Consider the following 26,478-nt stretch of genomic DNA (forward strand, 5'->3'; position numbering starts at 1 on the left):
TCCTCCATCCAAAAAAACTGTGAAAAAGTTGGTGGTCAGCGTGAAAAAGCTGTTTTGAATGTTGTGCTTGGGGGCAAGAAACCTTTGATGCTGGAAGAACTTTGAGAGAAGATTTTCAAATGTAGCTCTGTTAAATGACTATAATGTCGCTCTCTGCAGTATATAATCAATCCTCTTCACCAAGGCTTACCAATGTATGAAATATGAAATTAGAATATTTAGTGGATCACCTGTGAAAATTTGATATCCTACTGAATTTTGTTCGGTATTGTGTTCTCCATCATGTATATTATGTGAAGAAATTTCGTTCCATTTTATACACACCTTTATGTGCATTTTATGTGTAAACAAATAGTTATATTTTAAGAATTTCTTTACAGATTATCGTTATTGTATTGATTTTGTATCATAATTATTTTCAGTTTATAAATAAATATATATGAAACAGTAAACTAAAAAACAAAAAGAAACAAGAATGTGAAATGTGAAACAACACTTTAAAATATGAAACAGAAAACCTAAATTAAATAATTAAAATAGTAATGAATCTTTAGATATTTTAATGATATATGTTGGAAATAGTCTGATAGCACACTGTCTACAGTAAATTTTCCAAAAATGTTATGTTATAAACAAGCTTTATTACACACAGATATATGTGGCTTGAAAGCTTTATTATGAAACAAAAGTTTTCAGTTTTCTAAATTAATTAACGGTGGTGGGATATTTTGCGAAATTTCAAAACATTGCAAAAGTTGGTTATACAGTTTTCAAGAAAGTTAATTACACATCGACTTTTACATGGAAAAATTTTTTTTACATTTCATCGTTGTGAAGATATCCCATCGAAACTTAACACCCCAAATCACATTTTGGGATGTGCTGTTCTCCTTGAAAGTGAAATTTGGCACAAACAAAAGTTACATATTGCATTACTTTGCCCCCTCTATAAATCGCCAAGTTTCATCAAGTTCGTTTATTAGCACTTTGGAATGTTTCCTTGTCAGTCACACACGTGACGCATTTCTATTAGTATAGGAACAATAACATATGACAGGATTACAACTAACACTTTAGTAGCAGTAACACACAGTCCAGCGTCCTGCAATCCTATATTGCAACAGATGTCATGCTTTCCGTATTTCACCCAATCAACAGCTTGAATGAAATGAATTTAAAAAACTGTTACAATTTATCTACTGGAGTCTTTATAGATTTTGGTCATTTACATGCTACTGGTAAATCCATGATCACTACGTGCACTATTGCTCACATTAAGAACAACACTGGCTGAGAGGAGACGAGCTTGTTTTGTCAATGTGTAGTAATGAGAGTTTCTATAGAATCGTATGACTGATTCCTGTGCAAACCTCTTCACCTATGAGTGACACTAGCACCAATTGTACTCAGTTATTGCTGAATTATTCCACTTTATTTCTTCCCCTACTGCTTTTACTCTCTATAGCTCCCTCAGGTACTCCTACACATACCATTCAGAGACTTTACACTTTTCTTCACTACAATCTAACAACTGCTCTAATTTACATCAATAAGTGGTTCTCTGAATACTATCAGGGATGAACATAATTTCTGACTTCATCTTTAAGATTTGGTGGAAGAAGAAGCATTAGGTTTTAATAGTTAATCGAGTTGAGTTTGTTACAAACGCAGAAGATTCGATGACTGGGGTGTGGTCGACCACTTCTTTTAAAGATAACTCTTTTAAAAAAATAATCCTGGCACTCACTCGAAGTTACTTAGAAAAAGTGTTTAAAACCTGTATGTGGATGATGGGATGGATTTTTGAACCAGCGACCTAGCGAAGACGAGTACTGCGTCTAAACCACAGTGTTAAATGTCTTGGTTACATTTATCAGGACTAGAGACAAATTTTTGTTAGGAATTTAAGTGACTGAAATATAGATAACTTCAAGGCATCGAAAGGTAGTAATACACCAGCAGGGGATTCTCTGAGACCAGTTTGTGTAAGGAAAACATAATGCATAATTGGACATAATTATTTATTTTTTTAATGATACAAATCAATGTATTAACAACGATTTCTGTTCTTGGCTGAGACAGCTAACTAAATGAAATACAAGTGTCACAGTTAAGGTAGTTATTAGAACTGAGCCAGAATTACTCTCTGAAATATATTCTGATTTATCACCAGAAGTAGGGATCACCATGAAGTGTAAGGGCAAGAACCATAAAGGCACTTCTCCTCGTCTCGATTGAAGTAATATCCATAAATGCATTCGATGCGTGTCCACTTATTCGTTGGGAGACACTCGTAGTAGCTGGAGCAGTCACTGGGATCTGGAACGATTTCCAGTGGGTTTGAACACTCGCCGCCAGTGGACGGAGGAGTCGTGCTGGGCAAAGGGGACGTCAGTGAGGGCGTTGTTGGCACGTCCGGAGGTGTGGGCTGTGCTGTGCTGGCAGTCACGGTAGGGGGAGTGCCAGGCGTGGTGTCGGACGACGCTGTCGGCTGTGACGATCCTGTGGCTGAAGACGTTGCTGGCGGTGTGTCTGAAGACGTAGGCCCTGCCGTGCTGCCAGGTGTGTTGGGAGGTGTTCCAGATGTTGCATCAGGTGATGGTGTTGTCGGTGACGAATCAGTGGGTGAAGGTGTAAGTGGGGTGTCCGAAGACGAGGGCTGTGTCGTGCTGGGAGGCACAGAGGAAGGGGTGCCAGATCCCGTGACAGACGTAGTAGTCGGTGACGAACTTACATCTGAGGATGATGATGAAGAGCTTGTCGCTGCCGAATTTGTTGAGCTATCGCTGCATCTAAGAGAAAGGAAAAAAGCTCATTAATGAAAGGAATTTCCTGCGGGAAGAACAGGTGTAATTTAACGGCCACTGGATGTGGCTTATTTATCACCTGCAACTGTACCACTGCCAAGAAATAATTCAGGTGCACTTATTTTTTTATTTGATACGTAAGGGTTCTATAGGACCAAATTCCGGAGCAAACCTCTATGGTTATGAAATGAACCACTGCATTAAACTGACATCAGAAAAGTAATAATCTCAGTACATATAAAGCAGAGTCTATGTGTGTACATGTGACTGTTCCAGATCCCCTCCCAAACCCCTGGATCGATTTCAATCAAATTGCACACAGAAGCAGCAGGTCTCACTTGTATCAGCACTGTTTATTACTTCAAAGCACAAATACGAGCGGAGATGTGGGCAAAAAGGTGTTTATCGGGCCCTGGCATATAGACTGCCCTGTATGACATGTATGTTATGTGGCAATAGCATTTGTCTGCCTTATTGACCTGCATTGCAGGGCGGCCTAAACGTTAGTGGCATAGAACGAGTTTCCAGCCCCTGGAATGTAGGCTGCCCTGCATGACACAGGTGTGTTGTAGTAGTGCTGGCCTGCCTTATCGATCTGCTTTGCACGGCAGTCTACGCTTCAGTAGAAAAACCGGTTTTCAAGTCTCTAATGGTAGACTGACTTACTTGACAGGTGTGTTGTAGTATCAGCCTGCTTCATCAACCTGTTGCTTACAGACCACACATGCAAATCAGCACTGATTGGGAAAGGTTGACATGGCTAGAGAGAGAGATGGAAAGGAAGAGGGTGTAGGAAGGGATGAACAGAAAAAAGGGGAAAGGAAAGGGACAGAGAGAGGGGGAGTAGGAGGTGGATGGGGACAAGGAGCAGGAGGAGATGAAAAAGATGAAGTGGGAAGGAGGAGTTGTCGGGAGAGGTGCTAGAGGGAGATAAATAGAAAGAGGGAGGCATAGAGAGTGACAGAAAAAGAGAAGGGGAGTAGGAGATGGACAGAGGGGGTGACGGAGAGAAAGTGGGAGACTGACAGGAGGAGATGGGCAGAGAGGGTAGGACGAAATGGCCAAGGAGGTGGGAAGATCAGAAGTGAGGGGACGAGGAGGAGATGGGCAAGATGTGAGTGAGGAGGAGATAGTGACAAGGAGGGACAAGTTTGGGATGGGTAGAGGTGGGAGAATGGTATGAACAGAGAGATGGGGGATGGATGAGATGGTGAGAAAGAGGAGATGTGCAGACTGGATGAGGAGAATATGGATCCACAAAAAGGGGTGCGGGTGGAGTGTGCACTATATGTGTCGAACATGTATGCAGACGACGCTGTGCAGAAAAGGTTAGTAGATAAAATAAAATTTACACGAATTCTATCCAGTTGACATTCTACAAGTATATATTAGCGTAATCAAAAATATGGCACCAGATTTAGCTTAATTTCTTTTCCAGGTCTCCCTGACAGAATGAAAGGTGTCAGTCATGAGCAAATTCTTCAGTTTGGTGTTGAAAGTACGAGGATTACTGCTAAGATACATTACTTCTTGTAATAGGTTACTGAAAATGCATTCAGAGAAGTACTGCGCACCTGTGTGCATAGAAGTCAGTGAGGCATAATCCAAATGCAGACTGGATTTCTGTCTAGTATTAAGTGAAAGGTGCTAATTGTTGGCAATAAGCTACTAACTACTAACAACAAACGTCATTGAAGAAAATATATATTCAGAGGCCAGTGTCAGAATTCCCAAACACTAAGTGGTCAAGAGGTTCGCGAACTTACATCACCGTTTCTGAGTCTAAATTCCCAATATGTATGGGAAGATTTCTCTTAATAAACAGGATGGTCTGAAACAGTCTGAAAAGCTTGTAAGGTTGTCACGTCATAGGTTGTGCTGAGAAATAACTGATCCGAAAAAAATCCACATATTGCGCCATTTCCGAGTCCATTGTCATTGGAGTTAGACAGAAAGGCCGTTGTGTGTGCAAATTCAAGTGGCCCTTCAAATACAGTTAACGTCAGCTGTTCTCACAGTGTAGATGATAGCATGTGAGACTCCTCAGCATTAGGCTCAGGTTCGTTCCTTACTACCATCCCATGTCCAATTTTTGTATCGCTTTATTGTTCGGTTTTGGGAAACCAAACAAGAAACACACTTGGCTATACCGTTTCCGGCAGGGCACTTGAATTTCCGCGCACAGTGACCTGATTGGCTAACGTCAATACTGTTACCTCTGAAAAGGCGCAATATATCTAAAATTTTTCCTGAACAACTATCTCCTTGCACAATCTTCCTTGCAACACCCTTACCAGCTTTTCAGACTTTTTCTGACCACCACGGCATATGTCATAAGAGAATGGAAACAGGTAAAGCAGACTAATTTTCCTGTTGGAAATCACTTATTGCAGATACTGTTGAAAAGGTAAATCAAGCAGCCTTCAGTTTCTGAGCAATATCCTGAACATGGGCTTTCAATGATAGCTTACGACAAGATAGTCTCGTAGCAAACCGAATTATCTTAGGATCAGCTGTCATATGACAAGGCATGTCTATGCTACTATATAAAGACAAGTCGTTGGTTAATGCTCTTACCAAAAATCTCGAAAAGCTATTGACTAATGTACTTCAGATTTTTCAATGATACCCTAATAAACATTTGGATTGAATTAGGCTACACACTTATTTTTAAATATATGTGGTATAAGCACACTGGTGGGGAAAACTGCAACACCAGAATAGGTTGTGCTATATAAACGAAAGTTGGTAGGCGTGTTTCTACACCTGGAAGATGACGTCTATTTTGATTTCGCACCAGACACGTAAGAGTGACGCTAGTAGCGCCACCATGAGGTGCAAATCACGTATGCTTTAAACACGGTCGTGAGTGTTAGTTACCTTTTAGATTGGGTGTGGTGAGTTGTTATTAGTCAAGGGTGCCTTTGAGGCGACAAAGATGCCATAAACAACACCTCACTGAGTTTGAACAATGTCGTGTAATAGGGCTACAAGAGCGTGAATGTTCCCTCTGCGATATTGCTGGAAGACGTGGCAGGAATGTAACCCCTGTACGTGCCTGTTGGCAGCAGTGGTCACGAGAATGTGTGTTCACAACTAGAGTTGGCACCGGATGGCCACATGGCACTGCCGACAGGGAAGACCATAATGTTTGGCGTAGGGCTCTGGCGTCTCGTACTGCTTCTGCAGCAACAGTTTGAGCGATAGCTGACACAGCGAACTGTTACAAATAGGTTTCTTCAAGGACAACTCCGAACCAGGCTCCCTGCAGCAGATATTCCACTGTCTCCAAACCTCAGTCATTTGTGACTTGACTGGTGTCAAGCGAGACTTCATTGGAGGGCAGGCAGAAAGTCCGTTATGTTTTCTGGTGAAAACTGGTTGGATCTCAGTGTCAGTGATGGCTGTGTGCCAGTAGGAGGAAGGTCAGTTACAGCCTGCAGCCAACCTGTCTGCATGCTACACGCACTGGACCTATACCTGGAGTTATGGTCCGGGGCATGATTTGCATTGACAGCAGAAGGACTCTCGTGGTTATCACGTGCACCCCGACTGGAAATTTGTACATAAACTCGCTGATTCGACCTGTTTTCCTGCCTTTCATAAACAGCATTTTCCAGAGAGTGTTTTCGAATAGGATAACGCTCACTCACTTGCCACTGTTGTAACCCAACATGCTCTACAGTCTATCGACATATTGCCTTGGACTTCTTGATCGGCACATCTGTCTCCAATCGAGCACGTATGTGAAATCATTGGACGATAACTCCAGTGTCACCCACAACCATCATTAACCATTTCTATATCGACCAACCAAATGCATCAGGCACGTGTCACAAACTGACGACTGGCACCTGTACAATACAATACATGCATGTTTGTTTGAATGCTAGCATTCAACATTCTGGCGGGTACATCGGTAATTAAGATAGCAGCATTTCACATTTGCAATGGCCTATCTCGCACTTAAATTAACATGTGAACTTGCAATGTTAATCACTAAAATATGTCACCTAGACAAATGTATATCCGAAATTTCATTATTCTACATAAATTATTTTTTTGGGGTTGCGATTTTCTTCCATTATACATATACAGCAATTTCTTAGTGAAATACCTCAAATGTTCTTGACTGATTTATTTTAAATTTTACATGATACTCTAAGAAACGCTCATACAGACATGAGCTACATAATTAATATATGTTGTCTATAAATATGTTGTATATAAATCTACACTACTGTATTAAAGGAAAACGGTGTGTAATGCTGTTCCAAAAAAAAAAAAAAAAAAAAAAAAAAGCTCGAAAAGTTGTTGAATGGTTTTTTTAAAATTTTCCATAATTCTTCAATAAACATACAGATGTACGTAATCTATATATATATATTGTCTTTGTATGTCTGAATATTCATTTGAGTAACGTGCAAAAATTTGAAGTAAATTGGTCAAGACCTTTCCCAGGCTTTCAGTAACAATGTTCCCCTTTATGTAATACATGGATATTTATTTATTATACAGAAAATATGTTCGCTTTGTATGTCCAAATGTTGCCAGCCCCTGTGGTCGAGCGGTTATAGGTGCTTCAGTCCGGAACTGCGCTGCTGTTTCTGTCGCAGGTTTGAATCCTGCCTAGGGTATGGATGTCTGTGATGTCCTTAGGTTAGTTAGGTTGAAGTAGTTCTAAGTCTCGGGGACTGATGACCTCAGATGTTAAGTCCCATAAGTGCTTAGAGCCATTTGAACCATTTTGTCCAAATGTTCATTTAGCATACAAGAATCTGATGTTAATCAGTCAAGAACTTTTTAATAATTTTGCTACCAATGTGGGTATATATATATATATATATATATATATATATATATATATATATATATATATATATATATATATATATATATATATATATATATATTCACATACAAGTTTTTAAACGGAACATTGCCTAGTGACAGTAACAAACTAAAAGTAGGGTAAAATATAATGGCAGTGGTGTTTGTTGCAGTATTCTAGGAAATTTGGAAATTAGTGCTAAGTTCCAATAGGACCAAACTGCTAACTCAAACTAACTTACGCTAAGGACAACACACACGCTCATGCCCGAGAGAGGACTTGAATGGCTGACAGGGGGGACAGGATTCTAGTACGAAACGTTTATGAGATACTGTATTTTTAAAAGTTCCCGCACTGATGCTTGAACAATATCTGTGGTAGCACACACTAGAGAACAACACATGTACATACACGAGTTATGCGGAATCTGACCAGTAACGAAACAATCTGACCATCACAGGCTGTGTTCAAAATGACCAATAGCAGTGGAAATACACACTTCCAGTCTTGTATGGAACTACTGCTGCACGCTTGCTAGTATTTCGTCGGAGATTTCCAAGCAGGTTGAAGTAATATATCGTCGTATATCTATTAATGTCTGACTTAGTGCTTGTGGGAATTGACACCATGAATCCTGCAGGGCTCCCCATAAATCCGTAAAACTACGAGGGGGTGGCAGTCTCTTCTGAACACCATGTTGCAAGCCATCCCAGATATGCTGAATAATGTTCATGTCTAGGGAGTTTGGGGCCCAGTGGAAGTGTTTAAACTCAGAAAAGTGTTCCTGGAGCTACTCTGTACCAATTCTGGACGTGTGGGGTGCAATGGACATGAATGGATGCAGGTGATCAGACAGGATGCTTATGTACGTGTCACCTGTCAGATTTGTATCTAGACATATCAGGGGTTCCACATCACTCCAACTGCACACACCTCACACCATTTCAGAGCCTCCATCAGCTTGAACAGTCCCCTGCTGACTTGCAGGGTCCATGGATTCATGTGGTTGTCTCCATACCCGTACATGTCCATCTGCTCGATACAATTTGAAACGAGATTCATCCTAATAGGCAACATGTTTCCAGTCATCATCAGTCCAATGACAGTTTTGACAGGCCCAGACAAGGTGTAAAGCTTTGTGTCACGCAGTCATCAAGGGTACACGAGTGGCCTTCAGATCTGAAATCCCATAAAGTTGATGTTTCATTGAATGGTTCACACACTGACACTTGTTGATAACCCAACACTGAAATATGCAGCAATTTGTGGAAGGGTTGCACTTCTGTCACATTGAACGATTCTCTTCAGTCGTCGTTGGTCCGTTGTTGCAGGATATTTTACCGGCCTCAGAGATGCCGGAGATTTGATGTTTTACTGGATTCCTGATATTCATGGTACACTCATGAAATGGTTATACAAGAAAATCCCCACTTCATCACTACATTGGAGATGCTGTGTCCCATCAGTTGTGCGCTGACTATAATAACACGTTCAAACTCAATTAAATCTTGATAACCTGTCATTGCACCAGTAGCAACTGATCTACCAACTGTGCCAGACTCTTCTTTTGTATAGACGTTGCGGACCGCAGTGCCGTGTTCTGTCTGTTTCCATATCTCTGTATTTGAATATGCATGCCTATACCAGTTTCTTTGGCGCTTCAGTGTGTTTTTATATGTGGCACCTTAATATTTACATGCATCAGTGTGCGGATTGTGTTCCCAAAAACTTGTCACAACCTGACGTTTTCTGCATGGTTGTACTGCACCATTCAGTGGACTATATCTGTCAGTGTAGGCCAACCATTTTCCATCCATGTGCCCACACTTGAACACCTGACTTGTTTCGCAGGGAAAAATAAACATTAGTGCTCTCGCCACATATATTTGGAGATACTAACCAACATAAAAACATACTGCTTTAATTATTAGTCTCCAAATGGCGTCAATACATATATAATATTGTTCAGTACACCGTCTTCAGTCGCCAATAGAAGTATCTGCACTGATACCAATTACACCATGCATGTAAAATATTAAGGGGGAAAGTGGTTATCAAAAATCACGAAAAGCTCTTGACTGATGTACTTCTAACTTTTTCACAATACTCTAATAAGCATTCCGATGGACATACGCTGCATGTTTTTAATATATGTAATATGTACATATGTAGTTAACTGATAAATTGGAAACTTTATTACCAAAAATATCGAAAATTTCTTGATCGATTTACTTCTAATTTTTATATGATGTTCTAATGAACATTCGAGCAGATATAGGACATATATGTTTTAGTGTATATTATACATAAATATGTATGTGATGTATAAAGGAGAAAGTTGTTACCTAAGATCTCGAAACGTTCTTGATCGATTTACCTCAAAATTTTGCACGATACTGTAATAAGCATTCAGGCAGAGAAAGCTTTACATTTTTTTAAACAACATACAGGTGTTCTGTTAAACCCAACTGCGAGAAAAAAATGCTGCACTTTGGTCTGCTGCGAAAATGGGCGATTTTGGTTTGTTTCCAGCAGTCAGTTTTGACTATGATAGCTTTGCATAGAGACCATTAGACAAACTGTTTCTCCCATATGTATTCTTTTTTTGTCATTATATATATTTTTGAACAAAAACTGTACACACAGCAAAGTTTTGTTTTGTTTTCTTTCTTGCGCCCTGTGTTCACAGAACCAAAGAAGTTGTATTGATGGCTTGTTATTAGAATAGTACTACGGAATCTGAATTTGCAATAACCATGAACAAGACTTAAAGTCAGAGAAAGGGAGGAAGAGGAGGTCGATAGAGAGAGGAGGGTGGAGGACATGGAGGGAGAGAAGAATGTTGAGGGGACTGACAGAGAGAGGGGAGGGGGAAATCTACAGAGAGAGGAGGAGGAGGAGATAAACAGACAGAGAGGAGGGGACATGCAGGAATCAGGTGGAGGGTGTAGGAAGGTAGTGGACCCGTGAACCAGGAAGAGGGGTGGAGGACATGAACAGACAGAATGGGAAAAGGATGTGGACAGTGGGAAGGGGGAGGAAGCTGTGGTCAGAGAGAGGCGTGGATGAGAGAGGAGGTAGGAAGAGATGGATAGACAGAGAGAGTGAAGTGGAGCAGATGGTCAGAAAGAAGTAGACAGAGAGATGAAGTAGATATGGACACAGAAAGGGTGGAGGAGGAGATGTGTACAGTATATATGCCGATCGTGTTTGCAAACGAAGCTGTGGTGAAAAGGCTAGTCATTACTACACATAATAAACAGCAGTGGCATCAGCATTGACTCCTGATTCACTCCTCACTTGACTGTGCCCTAGTCAGACACCACCTCATAACCATTGTTATTATTGTGGTGAATGGCCTGTTGCAGTCTGTTCTTAATGAGAGAAACCAATTTCGAGCTACTGCTCTTTTACATTATGCTCCAAATTCTGTAGTAATATTTTGTATCCCATAAAATCAAAAGCCTTATGCAAATCAAAGAAGATGCCCAGCTTTGCACCTATTTGTTTAATGCGTTCAGTACCTGACAGAGAAAAGAGAACATTTCGTTTTCAACTGATAAATCTCTTCTGAAAAGAAACTGTACGTTTGACAGCAAATTATGTGAACTGCAGTGATGAATTACCCTTATATATACAGCCTTTTCAATAACTGTTGCAAACACCAGTGGAGTAGAAATGGATCTAAAGTTGTTTGCATTATTCCTTTCTCCTTTTTATAAAGCACTACTTTAATAGTTCAGGAAACTGACCATTCCAAAGGAATTATTAGAAATGTGGCTAAGTGCTGGGTTAACATATCCAGGACAGTGGAATCGTTCTAGAAACCGCATCCTATCCATTAGGGTCTTTAGTCTTCAGTAATGTAATTATTGACTCCGACTCTCCCTTGTCAGTATGACTAGATGTATTTCAGACGGCAGTTTTGGAGAGCCATTTCCTACGAGAGTTATACAATGGTGTGCTAAAGGTAAGGAAATATCGCAAGACATGTCAGTCAGATAACATAGCTCGATGAAACTTGGACCATACATAGGATGAACTGGCACAGTGTAGAACAGAATATAGCTGAAAGAAAAATGCCCATGGGTTGAACAGAAATGACACTTTTGTTCACAGACAATAATTACAATGAAGTCAGTGAGATTAATGATGGTCCACTGGACAGTACAAAAGACATGGATCTTAATAGGGTGTGTGTCCGCCCCCAGTATCTGAGTGGTCAGCGCGACAGACTGACAGTCCTAAGGGCCTGGGTTCGATTTCAGGCTGGGTCGGAGATTTTCTCTGCTCTGGGACTGGGTGTTGTGTTGTTGTGTTCGTCATCATTTCATAACCACAGAAGCGGAAGTCGCCGAAGTGGCGTCAAATCGAAAGACTTGCACAAGGCGAGCGGTCTACCCAACGGGAGGCTCTCGTCACACGATTTTTATAGGGTGTGTGATCACCACTGGTAGCAATGCATGCTCTGCAACGTTCTCCCATGCTCGTCATAAGGTTGGCTAGGAGTGATTGTGGTAGGGCATTTCACTCCTCCACCAGTATGGTTGACAACTGCTGGATGGTCGTTGGTGCACTTGTATCTGTTGTAATACATCTCCCCAAATTATTACACACGTGCTCGATGGGATTTAAGTAGGGGGATCTGGTAGGATAGTCGATTCGCTGGTTATCCTCTTCTTCCAAGGGCCCCTTCCAATCTCGCCACTTCCTCAACGATGATGATATGACGAGGACAAGACAAATACGCAGTCCCAGGGCGAAGAAAATCTCCGACCCGCTAGGGAAACGAACCCATGACCCCGTGATGCAGAGGTAGCAACACTAACCACCAAACCACGAGCTGCAGAAGCCTCCACTAGTGCTGTTCGATGCAGTGGCTCATTGTCATCCATAAAAATTAAGGCTGGGCCAAATGCACACGTGAAAAAATGCACATGGGGAAGGAGTACAGTATCACAGTGACATGACTGTGTCCAAGTATCTGCGATGGTGCCAAGAGCATAAGAACTGGAATGGTGTCGTATGCCCTTCTCAGATAAGAGCAGATTTAATCTCAGTAGGGATTCTGGACATACCCTGACATGGGGAGGGTTCGGAACAATTAATGAACCCAAGAACATTGTCAAACATGATAGTCTTGGTGGTCCAGATATTGTGATGTGGGGCAGTGTAATGGTGCATGGACGTACTGACCCCAAATCCTTCGACAAAATACACTCAAAAGTCAACATTATTGTGCTAATGTACTCCTTACCCATGGTCATTTTGTCATGCATGCATTCGGAATCCAGCAGTGGTGGAATGTATCAGGGAGAAATATTACAGCAATGGTGTTACAGGCTGCTATTCAAGTAGCAACATGTCCCAAACAAAGTATTATAATAGCTCATGGATCATATAAGAAAGCTCTTGAATGGCATTTAACCAGATTAAAATATTCAGACAACCCACAAGACAAAAACATTTAGTACAGGTTCTTGTGTGACGATTATTTTAGTGTGTGCTTTGTGCTATTTATAATTGATGGGGTAATATGGATAATTTATTAACATTCATTGAAGGGTTAGACACATTATATAAACAAAGAGGACATTACAATCAGAGAGAAAACCGGAGTGCTTGAGTTAAATATCGAGAGATCAATGAGTGCGATAGCTATCCATCGAAATGTCAATGACGAAAAGGAAGAAATTTTAGTTACATAGACTGAAGGCCCAATGTTTGGGTAAATGAAAAAATAAATACAAGAGGAAGTAATAATTCCCAGGTGTTTGTATCAAGTAACAAAAACATGATGAAAAATGGAACACTTCATCTAACTCTAAACGTAATATACAAATGGGTATTTATCCTATAGTAGTGACTGGAAACACCCATCATCCTGAAATGCAGGCCAGGATATAATAAACCAATAGCAGGCCCATATACCAAACGATTTGTACCTTTTACTCAAATAATATCTACAAGAGAGTGACTATTGCAAGAGGATAAAAGAAAGCAGGTTGAACAAGTATAACAATCAATAAGAGAAAATGTGTGGGAAAAGAGAGTAAATGTGCACAGAGATTTAGGAAGGAAAATTTCATTAGTATCACAGGAATACCTCGAAACAAATGGAAATAGAAATCTGTGTCATATTCTGTCAGTGACAAGAATGTGCATTATAGAAATCAATGGCGGCAAGGGAAAATAAATCTGACAAATGATCCGCATATCTATAGAAATAAATTATTTTAAGTTTATGCAAACTTTGTTAGTGGTCCCTAATGTCACCTTATACCTTAGGTATATATTGGTTAGTAATGTACAATGCAAAAATGGACTTCGACAGTAAATTATTATTACACTGGAATTTCGATTTTCAGAATTCTATAGTTAAATTTAAGGTGAATCTTGTAGGATATAATACCGACTTATTTTAAATACTGTATAGTGATTTGCTACAGCTAAAATACGAGGGTTGTTTTTTAAGTAAGGGGCGTTTTTATTTTTAAAAAAAGATACAAATACTTTTGTAAAAAAACTTTTATTTTCTGATTCTACGCACTTTTACCTATTTTTCTACATAGTTGCCTTGTTTATTTAAGCACTTGTGATACCGTACAACTAAGTTTTTAATTCCCTCTTCAAAGAATTCAGCCGCCTGCTCCGACAGCCAGGAGTTCACGGCCGCTTTCACTTCATCGTCGTCATTGAAGCGCTGCCCGCCAAGATGGTGTTTCAGGTACTGGAAAAGGTGAAAATCGCTAGGAGCAACGTCGGGGCTGTATGGTGCATGGTCCAAAACTTCCCAGCCAGAAGAACCAATCAAATCCCGAGTCTTTTGAGAGGTGTGAGGCCTAGCGTTATCGTGCAGGAGCAAAACTCCTTTTGTCAGCATGCCGCGCCTTTTGTTTTCAATTGTTCTGTGGAGCTTCTATAGAGTTGCACAGTAAGCATCTGAGTTGATTGTCGTTCCTCGTGGCATAAAGTCCACTAGCAAAACACCGCACCGGTCCCAGAACACAGTTGCCATAATCTTGTGCTTTGACAGCATCTGTTAGGCTTTGACCTTGATGGGTGAGGTTGTGTGTCGCCATTCCATCGATTGTCGCTTGCTTTCGGGAGTGATATGGGATACCCATGTTTCATCTCCAGTGACAATTTGACTCAACATGTCATCCCCTTCTTCCTCATAACGAATCAAAAAGTCCAATGAAGTGGCAAATCTCTTCCCTTCGTGGTCCTCTGTGAGGAGTCTGGGTACCCACCAAGAACACAGTTTCTTAAAGTTTTCAGAGACAATTTTGTACAAAACCGATCTTGAAACTTGTGGAAATTCCAAAGAAAGAGTGTAAATTGTGAATCGTCTGTCCTCACGAATCCTTGTTTCGACTGCAGTCACCAAATCATCAGTGATCACAGAGGGCCGGCCTGAGCGTTCTTCGTCACGGACGTTTTGACGGCCATTTTTAAACTCTCTAACCCATTGACGCACTTTACCTTCACTCATTGCATTCGAGCCATAAACTTAACTGACGATGAATTTCTGCAGCTGATAGGCTTCTCGCGGTCAAAAAACGTATCACTGACCGTATTTCACACACGGCGGGCGATTCAATAATCGTAAACATTATAAAGTAGCACAGCGATGCGTACACGTCAGCGACAGAGCTGCAACTTGCATCAGTGTGAACGGGAAGGATGCCGGCAAGTGGCGCGGTGGCTTGTTGCGGCGTCCGCGCGAACTGCGGGACTATACGCGCGAACGGCACTTACTTAAAAAACAACCCTCGTAGTAAGTAACGGAGAACTAACACAAGACATTAATGTGTCAATCGAACCAATTAGTTACAAAGCTGATTAATTATCTCTGTTAGCGAATTAACAACAAAATTATTTGTATATTATTTTATTTAAGCGTAGGAGTGTGTTTTCTGAAAAGCCAGGCGTGAGTGGAAAATACATTTGTAGCTTTAAGAAAAAAGTGACGAACCATTCTTTATGCAGTTTATACAGTTCCAGTAAGTTTAAGGCGAGCTACGAATGATGAAATAAAGAATATGGTAGAAAATAAGGTAATGGAAAGGAATCCAAGCGTATATAATAACCCTTAACTAGCAGTGGAGAAAGCCACAGGAGGTGTGCACTTAGTTCTAAATGGTTGTACATTGAACAAATATATAGAAACAGAAAGGGACAGACCAATATTTATCGATGATTTGTTAGTTAAGTTTGAGTAAGGAATGTGCTTCAGCTTGATGGATCTGACGGATCGTTACTGGCAAGTAAAATAGCACAATGACTCAAGAAAATATACTGTTTTACTCTTTGATGGTAAATCTTATTTACTTTGTATACTTTAAATAGTATTAACTTTTGGTTTAAACATATTGGTCTCGGTGTTCATAAGAGCACTAGATGAAGCTGTTGGTAAGGAATTATTGGAGGTATGTGTAGATGATATATTACTAGTATCCAAGAGTTGGGAAGAACACTGTATGTTATAAGAATACATGGTAAGAACGAAAATAATTAGACCAGAACCAGAAAGAATAAAGGCCATCAAAGATTACCCAAAACCGAAAAATGTCAAATGATCTTTTTTTGGATTTGGCTGGCTTCTAACACCTGAGCCAGCTGGTGTTGCCGAGAGGTTCTCCAAAATAACTAAAGCATACGGACTTGCCTGGTTAATGTTGATTATATTGAATATTCGTTTTTCCGTGCATGTTGTATGAAGGCAAATCTGAGATTTGAATATGGGAGAAATAGAGTATGTGGCAATGAAAACATAACTCATTATGTAACTAAAAGATTAGAACGTTGTCTATGAAACAAACTGAGGGAGCTATGTGGCTGGAAAGCAGTTACAGACGTTACCCACTATTAATACACACATAACAAAAGAAAAAACGTAATTAGTCATGGAAAATGGTTTTCGTTGGTTTTCACGACTAGGGGCGTATTTTGAAGTAAAGTCTCAATAATTTTCTTTTAAAGTGGTTCATTAATTTGTGGCAATAAAAACAGCATACACTGACATGTAGAGTGTGACATATGGTGAAAGTATAAAGACATACCAAGAAGGGCATACCCCGTGAGGAATTGGCATGCATTGTGAAATAATAATTATCATTCTCTGACATAAAGAGATTAAAACCTATATCCGATGATCAATGGGTATTTGAATGTGTGTAGTTTGTTGTGGAAAGAATGTGAATAATGCATTATTTTAAGAGGCTCTTGATATGGAAGAACAGTAATTTATGGAAAGTCAGAGCTATACAATACTGTGATTAGTTACTTAAACTCATCTTTCACCTTATACAGGAGATAAGTGCTGATACATGTCACTGTTCAAGATAGAAAGAAGTACCACTTCCTTTCTACTGTGCTGACGAAAGAATGTCGTGTAGAAACCTCAGTGTATGGCAGAGGTAGCAGATGAAAGGCCACATACTGTGCTCTCATTTTCTGTTAATGCGCGGATACGAAACACTAACGTGAGCACTGTACAGCCACAAGGAGCGACAGAGGGCGAGTGTTTTACTGCCGTGGAAGGAGCTGTTTAAATTTTGACGTCACAACCTGAGAGTGTCGTGGGTGCCAAAGAAGAAGAGGTCGGGACGACAGTGGCTGTTGGTCCGGAAAGAACAACAAAAGAAGATTATACGGACTTACTTAATTAATTACTTACTTATTTCTTGAATTTTGGATAATAACGTTCGATTTGTCGACGAGTTTGATTATTAAGGGCTTAAATGTGAATGTTCAATTGATATGTTGAAAACGTTATGGGGACTGTTGAATAGAGAAGGATTTTGAGAACAAGTGGTTACATGATTTCTTAGGTAGTGGGTAAAAGCAAACATAAACTTCCAATATCACAGCGGTTTCCCACAGAAGTTTGATATAGCTACGAGTGGCACTAGAGAGCAGGAGGGAGGCAATGCAGAAGGAGAAGATCTGAGGCTAGAGGTAATTACGAACATACGGTTGACAGATCACATTCACGGAATTGTCAAGCGTTCTTCATCAGCGAATACCGGCAGTAACTTTCAGTCATGCGCGACTGTATTGAAATGCAGGTGGTGGAGGTCTCGGAACTAGAGGGTATTCGGCGAGCAGAGTGGTCTGCCAGTTCGCCCAACTTAAATCTAAACCCCACCCAGCACGTGTGGAGCGGGTCCACACGCGCCAACGGCCGCACAGCCGCCGTCTGCCGCTCTGGTGGAGCAGTGGGGCGCCCGGCCGCAACAGCTCTCCACCGACCTCGTGGCCGGCGTGGCTGCACGGTGCGGAGCACGCACTGCTCTCCCTGCACATCACATATCCTGTCCTACTAGCGAGCTTGTCGCTTCTTTTGTAATGTCCATGGAACCATCATAAATCGGGATGTCTTCAGCGTAATTAGGGTCTTTTCACAAACTTGTCATCTCTCTTTCTATGTGTGGGCTAAGACTCATCGAGTTCTTGGCAGTGATACATCACGCTTAAGTTACTTTCGTCCTTAAGTTCTGCACACTAGTACGCGTTTGGCACATTATGATACCCTGTAGAAAGTAAGTTTTTATTCAGTTCACCTGCTGTATTCAGAAAGTGATTCTTAAATACTGTCCGTGTATCTGACTTACCAATACCAAAAACATTTTTACTAAATATATTTTATCCTCGACCTTGTGTTCCAGACACTTCCTTCACGACTGACCATATAATTTCAATTTATCCTTAGAGTTGGCTATTGTATTTGCTTATCACTTGTTTTTTGCCTTCTTAATGACTTTTTTAAGCACCTTAGAGTATTGTTTGTAATGGAGTAACGCAGGTGTTTTTTTTACCATCCCTAAAGTTTGATATAATTCGTAGTTTGTCCTACATTATATCCTTATCCCATTATTAACCTTTCCAGGTTGCCTGCCTTAAACATTGTAATGGAAAGTAACGTTCAAAGAGCCTGTCCAGGTTGCCTGATAGTGCCAATTCCCTGTTTTAAACGTTGTAATGGAAAGTAATGTCCAAAGAGCATCTGAAATCTCTTCAGGAATGCATTATATTTACCGTATAAGTTATCTGTGCTATAAAATTCCCGCCATCTTTGTTGTTTAATGAGGTCCAAAGAAGTCTCTGTTGCCACTGGAATAACAGCACTACATAGCTATATTTAACATGTGTGTGCACAGGTTCCTTTAATTCTTAATATTTGTGAATCTTGATCTGAAAGGCGATTTATCCTTTTACTGACAGAATGCTCCTCTAGTAATGAATGAAAAAAAATGTTGACCAGAGCTGTGCTACTGTTCCCCAGGCTGGAAGGAATACAGTCTGCATCAGGTGATATGAATTTAGGAGACCCTCCAACATTCTTTTACTTGCACTATCACTTATAAAATTAATATTAAAATCACCACATAAAATTGATTTTCGGCACTATCTACAAAGTGAACCAAGAACAGAAATGTCTGAAATAATGTTATATGACCTATAGATAAATATAATTCAACAGTTTTTAGTTTAGCCAAATTGAAATGCTTCTGCACAGTATTCAACGATATGTTCAGTGCAGTGTTCTGATATGTCAATATGTTAAAATGGAATACCGTTTTCCAGGTAAATGGCCACTCCTCTTCTCTACATTAAGGTCCTTGAGAGAAAAGCCAGTATAGGAAACCTCTAAATTGTCTCAGTGTTTAAGTGGTGCTGTAGTATCCCGATAATATGGCAAGCTAATCTACCAGTAGATATGGATTCTGAGAACTTGAAAGGAATATCAAAAATAAATAAAGGAAATTATTATTTATTAACTAAGATTGATGTTTACTCAAAAATTTTTGGGCTATTCAACTTAGATATAAAACAGGTAAAATGTGGCTGATGCTATTGAAGGAACATGTAAAGTAAGAACACCAAGAAATCTGAAAAACAAATAATGGAAAAGAATTCTACAGTAAAGATTTTAAAGAACACAGGAAAAAAACATCACAAAACTTTTTCAGAAATAAAGCATCTGTTGCAGAAAGATTTAACAGAACTTTCAAAGAAAACGTGTGAAATTATAAACAGATAGATATAGTCTTAACATTATTTATTGAATTCAGTAACACTATATATTTAACGTTAAAAATGAAGTAAAAAGAAGTTAATGATAAAATTTATAGGCCAACTGTCATTGTATCTAGTGTTAAACCAAAATTTAAAATGAGAGATAAAGTAAGAATCAGTAACCTTAAAAGAATTTTTGAAAAAGGATGCACAGCTAATTGGTCAATACAAATTTTGGAAACTGAAAGTGTTTTTCATTCTGATCCAAACACTTATAAATCGAATGTATTTGATGGTGAAGAAGTGAAAGGAAATTTTTATGAGCAAGAAGTGCAGAAGACAAGTTATCCTGATGTCTGCTGTGTGGATAAGGTCTTGAGGAAGATGGGAGATGAGGCATTTGTTAAGTAGCTGGGTTTGGATAATTCACATATTATTTGAATAGATGAAAATAAAATTGTTTTATAAAATTTTTATATGTAAATGGAATTTGTTATTGAAAATTTAAGACTGTTTGATATTGATTAAAATATTATTTATACCTATTGATTTGTTAAGAAAGATAGAGTATATTTTGGTATTAAACTATAAGTTAGCATAAATGATGTAGGGTCAGAATTAACTGAGAATTATAAGTTTGAGTTGATTGAATCAGATGCATTTAGTGTGCTTTGTTTATTACATGTACATAAAAATCATTATGAGTGTTATACAAAATTTAAACACATAAAGGTAATTAGTTTTTAACTTTTATTGATGAAGATTCATTATATCATTAATCAGTTCTTCTTGTGTGTAGCCATTCATAAAATTAAAGTAATTCAGCCAGCAAACAATATTCAATCTTTCACTTTCTCTCTGGTAAATTTTTTGATTTAGGATCATAATTCAGTCTTAAAATTGCTTCAAAATTTGGATGATTACCTCTAGAATTGTGGATTTATTTTTGAAACTTTCTTCTTTCTTCACACTAAAAAAATTCTTGTTTCTAATAACATAAGAACTGTAGACATGCGTGGAGAAATGGGCTAACCCCCAGATGTAAAAAACTGAAGATAAGTGCTGCCATTTGGGGCTGGATTCAAGATCTGTCATAGCTAACATTGGTATAATTCCTAAATATCACATTAGGATGTAATACATCACAGAGAATTTCTTGCATTTCGCTAGGTATGATTTCTGTAATGTCAAAAATGGACTAACCTTCCACTACACTTGAGCTTCCTTCCACTGGAAAGAAGCTGAACAGCTGTGTGTGACAGGGTAGCCAACTCTGTGCTAAATGGTAAACAGACAACAGTCAATTGACTGAAATTTAAAAAGGTTTAGGGGCAGAGGTAGACTATATTGGAATTTAAAAAACTGCATGAAATATAATCCTTGTGTAATATGTAATGTTATTCGCTTTGGGAACCATGTTTAGAGTCTTTTTAAATGTTCAGTTGGCAGATTCAAAACAGAATACAATTAGTAAACATGGTGGGTGTAGAAATGGGAAACGCTGACGGAAGTGTGAAAATCAGTGGAAATTATCCTCAGAATTGGCGCAAAGAAGGTAAGAAGTAGAAGCGAAACAGTGGTAAAGAGTACAGTAATTACGAGGGTGACGCGAAAGAGCAATACCACAGGGTCATATGGTGCCTATGCTTCGGTATTGTACCTGCAGGTACACATGACAAGTTGTTCCCTTATTTCTGGAACCTAAGTAACAACAGTCTTTAAAATTCTTATATATCTGTGTCAATATGAATCCTGTCAAACGAAGGTATACTGATGATCCAGAGAGGAGTAGGTGACAGATAACTAATATCAATATAGTTACTGTATATGAAGTAGACGTTAAGTGTAGTGGACTGACAAGGCAGCCAGTCCACAGTGACGGGTAGCCGAAAGGGCACACGTACACACACGCCGACTGGCGCGAAGTCTGGAACAGGATTCGTAATGAATGTGATAAAGAAAAGAACGTGGCTACTAGAACACTTAACTTTTATATCGTCCTTTGGTATACAGCATTCTTGATGATACAAGTGAGACTATCTTGAGATACATGCAATGGTACAAATGGCGCCTTGCTAGGTCGTAGCCATGGACATAGCTGAAGGCTATTCTAACTGTCTCTCGGCAAATGAGAGAAAGGCTTCGTACGTGTAGTCGCTAGCAACGTCGTCGTACAACTGGGGCGAGTGCTAGTACTTCTCTCGAGACCTGCCTTGTGGTGGCGCTCGGTCTGCGATCCTGACAGTGGCGACGCGCGGGTCCGACATGTACTAATGGACCGCGGCCGATTTAAGCTACCACCTAGCAAGTGTGGTGTCTGGCGGTGACACCACATTAAGATTTGTAAGAAAGCTTTTCTAGCAATCTTCGGTGTAAGCAATGGACACCTATCCCATGCGAGTCAACAGAAGAAAGAATCTATAGCTCCTGTGGCAAGTTTCTGCGTTTATTTTATGCAACAAGCCACTAGATATACAAGTCACAATGATAGATTTTTGTGTAACATTAAAGTAAAGGATAAATATTTTATTTAAGGTGGATAAGTATGTGAGACATAAATATCGCCCAAATAAATGCAGCGATCAGGACCAGGAATTTCCGTGGGCTCATATAAATAATTTTCCTACGTGGTCAAGTAACTAATCCAGGAAAAAGATCCCTAATACCATGTGTTTGTGTCCAGATCTACACATTAGCAAGATGAACAGTCTTTATTAAGTTAAGTGCAAAGACTGCAACAAGGAAAGTCTTAGCCTTGGCATGTATCACAAAATATTTTATGTTTTTCAATACTGGCTTTGTAAAACAATGAAATGATACCTGTCACATTTGTGATCGCCCTAAGATGCAAATTTCATCTGAGAGAAAGTGTCAGAAAAGAAAAGGAATGGAATCAAAACTCAACTATCATGTTAAACAGGCAAGAACTGCGTATGAAAATCTGAAAAGGGAGTCAGAATATTCCAAGCTAATAACTCTTTATGATCGTTGCTTTCGACATGGAGCAACGTCTGCCTGGGACCCCCTTATCTGTAGGAGTCGCATTCTAGAAACGTCACCTCTCACTATTGTCATTTAACTTCTGCGTACATAATGTATATACAGGGTGTTACAAAAAGGTACGGCCAAACTTTCAGGAAACATTCCTCACACACAAAGAAAGAAAATATATTATGTGGACATATGTCCGGAAACGCTTACTTTCCATGTTAGAGCTCTTTTTATTACTTCTCTTCAAATCACATTCATCATGGAATGGAAACACACAGCAACAGAACGTACCAGCGTGACTTCAAACACTTTGTTGCAGGAAATGTTCAAAATGTCCTCCGTTAGCGAGGATACATGCATCCACCCTCCTTCGCATAGAATCCCTGATGCGCCGATGCAGCCCTGGAGAATGGCGTATTGTATCACAGCCGTCCACAATACGAGCACGCAGAGTCTCTACATTTGATACCGGGGTTGCGTAAACAAGAGCTTTCAAATGCCCCATAGATGAAAGTCAAGAGGGTTGAGGTCAGGAGAGCGTGGATGCCATGGAATTGGTCCACCTCTACCAATCCATCGGTCACCGAACCTGTTGTTGAGAAGCGTACGAACACTTCGACTGAAATGTGCAGGAGCTCCGTCGTGCATGAACCACATGTTGTGTCGTACTTGTAAAGGCACATTTTCTAGCAGCACAGGTAGAGTATCCCGTATGAAATCATGATAACGTGCTCCATTGAGCGTAGGTAGAAGAACATGGGGCACAATCAAGACATCACTAGCAATGCCTGCCCAAACGTTCACAGAAAGTCTGTGTTGATGACGTGATTGCACAATTGCGTGCGGATTCTCGTCATCCCACACATGTTGATTGTGAAAATTTACAATTTTATCACGTTGGAATGAAGCCTCATCCGTAAAGAGAACATTTTCACTGAAATGAGGATTGACACATTGTTGGATGAACTATTCGCAGAAGTGTACCCGCGGAGGCCAATCAGCTGCTGATAGTGCCTGCACATGCTGTACATGGTAGGGAAACAACTGGTTCTCCCGTATCACTCTCCATACAGTGACGTGGTCAACGTTACCTTGTACAGCAGCAACTTCTCTGACGCTGACATTAGGATTATCGTCAACTGCACGAAGAATTTCCTCGTCCATTGCAGGTGTCCTCGTCGTTCTAGGTCTTCCACAGTCGCGAGTCATAGGCTGGAATGTTCTGCGCTCCCTAAGACGCCGATCAATTGCTTCGAACGTCTTCCTGTCGGGACACCTTCGTTCTGGAAATCTGTCTCGATACAAACGTACCGCGCCACGGCAATTGCCCCGTGCTAATCCACACATCAAATGGTTCAAATGGCTCTGAGCACTATGCGACTTAACTTCTGAGGTCATCAGTCGCCTAGAACTTAGTACTACTTAAACCTAACTAACCTAAGGACATCACGCACATCAATGCCCGAGGCAGGATTCGAACCTGCGATCCACACATCAAATGGGCATCTGCCAACTCCGCATTTGTAAACATTGCACTGACTGCAAAACCACGTTCGTGATGAACACTAACCTGTTGATGCTACGTACTGATATGCTTGATGCTAGTACTGTAGAGCAATGAGTCGCATGTCAACACAAGCACCGAAGTCAACATTACCTTCCTCCAATTGGGACAACTGGAGGTGAATCGAGGAAGTACAGTACATACTGACGAAACTAAAATAAGCTCTAACATGGAAATTAAGCGTTTCCGGACACATGTCCACGTAACATCTTTTCTTTATTCGTGTGTGAGGAATGTTTCCTGAAAGTTTGGCCGTACCTTTTTGTAACGCCTGTATAATGATGCAGTAATGGTGTGGTCAGAGGAAGTAGGTGGTAGGGCGGCAGATAACATTAATTCATGCCTTAGGCAGTATATTATAGCACTGGGTACTGACGATGTACGTCACCTAACTGTGCATTCAAAGTCTTGCTTTGGCCAAAATAAAAACTTCTCTGTGGCTAACTTTTGGATGTACTTAACACAGTTAGGGAGAATCGATGTTATGGAACCTAAGTACCTAGTGTCTGGTCGGACCTATTTATCCTACGAGCGTGTTTTTGAGTTACTTGCAAAAAAGAAAAGATAAGCATCTTTCGTTTATGTTTCACACATGTGGATGGAACTCGTTAAAAAAGCAAAAGTAAAGAAACCTTGGAAAATGACAGGTGGCATATTTTGTTACTGTAAAACCACTTCTAAATAAGGTACAAAGACGAACAACATCTGAATCTGGGCAGAAGATTTTATTGAGAGTACATGTTTGAAAATTATGAAAGACCACCCTTTTAAGTTTTTCTATAAAGATACTTATAACAAAAAGTTTCTTTGCATCACCATCCTCCGTAGCAAGCACAGATTTGTTTTGTAAATAAAACCACCTTATTTTTCCCAGACGAAATTCGTCTTTTTCTTGTTCTAAGGCATCATCAGGGGGATCTATAGCGATACAGTTTTGTTATTTTTAGATTAGACAGTAGTTCACGTCGCGATTTTTTTATGTAAATAAGTAATTACTTACAGTTTGTTATTCCCATTAAAAGTTATATATATATATATATATATATATATATATATATATATATATATATATATATATATGGGGGGGGAGTTGCTGGTTTGAGTTGTTGAGTGTTCAATATGAATGTAATGAAGAATTTTATTCAGCATAGATCATTTTACAATGATACTGGCTTTGTCATAGAGGGTGTAGTAGCACACATATAATAATAAAATATAATAAAATTAACTAGTGTCAATACATTATAGTATAAATTTTAAGCATGGCAGTGTACCAAATTACACCAGGATAGTTTCAAAAATTTAATGCAATTAACTATACTATAATATGCTTGTATTGTATAGTATATCCTGTATATAGTACACTGTGTATTTTATACAGTCTGTAATTACACACAATTAACCACAGTACACAACAATATGTTTAACTACAAACAACTTTTAAATGCTAATATCCTCCTCAGGCATCTCAAAGAACTCTTTAATGTCATAGAATGGATGATGTGACAGCCAGCTGTACCACATAATTAAAAAAAAAGTTATATCCATATACTGAACATGAATCGGCAGTTTATTGAACATTCTGAGTGGGTTTACTTTGCGGGAATTTCCTCGTCTTGCTAATCTGTGGCACAGTATGTCTAAATTACCCTTAGCCATGGTGATGTGTTCATGTATTTCCCCCCTGGCAATAAATTCTGAAATATTATTTTTAATATATAGAGTACAGACACATAAATGTATAAATTTATAATTGTATTTTGAATCTGGTAAAAGAGGACGACAGTAGTCCCTACAACCTCTTTTACATACTATGCATAAAATATTTTTTGTTATTTCAAGATATTCTTGATGTGAGGGGAGTGCCCCCTTACAATCAGATCATATGAAATACGTGACTGGATAGCTCAAAGTATGTCACCCTAAGGTACTCCAAGCTCACTATCTCTCTTAGTTTCAAGATAAGATATGCCACCTGAGATATTTTTTCACATACATGATTTACATGTTCCTTCCAATAGAGTTTTGAGTCAGTGTGAACATGTAAGAGTTTTACTGACTTATTGCTTTCTTCATTTGTTATTCCCATTAAAAGTTGTTGGGTTTTATAAGGATTGCACAGGAGTTTATTGGCTGCAAACCAGTCCGGGGCCTTATCAAGAGCTTCTTTTGTTATGTTGTTCAGATCTGAAATGTTCTGATGTGTGGTAAGTAGTGTTGTATCGTCAGCATAACATACAATAGGCTGGGCTATATTTTTA

At 39.5% G+C, this 26,478-nt stretch overlaps 1 protein-coding gene across 3 annotated transcripts in view; it reads right to left on the reverse strand.

Annotated features, from left to right (window-relative positions):
• Positions 1–2,004: 2,004 nt before the first annotated feature.
• Positions 2,005–26,478, reverse strand: part of LOC126260801 (uncharacterized) — a 386,456-nt gene continuing 361,982 nt past the window's right edge. For all 3 annotated transcript variants that reach the window (XM_049958160.1, XM_049958161.1, XM_049958162.1), the window contains exon 5: positions 2,005–2,792. In XM_049958160.1, coding sequence (XP_049814117.1) covers positions 2,183–2,792 — 610 coding nt within the window. In that variant the 3' untranslated portion in view covers positions 2,005–2,182. The remainder of the gene's footprint in view (positions 2,793–26,478) is intronic.

The sequence above is a fragment of the Schistocerca nitens genome, chromosome 5, assembly GCF_023898315.1.
Source record: "Schistocerca nitens isolate TAMUIC-IGC-003100 chromosome 5, iqSchNite1.1, whole genome shotgun sequence".
NCBI lineage: Eukaryota > Metazoa > Arthropoda > Insecta > Orthoptera > Acrididae > Schistocerca > Schistocerca nitens.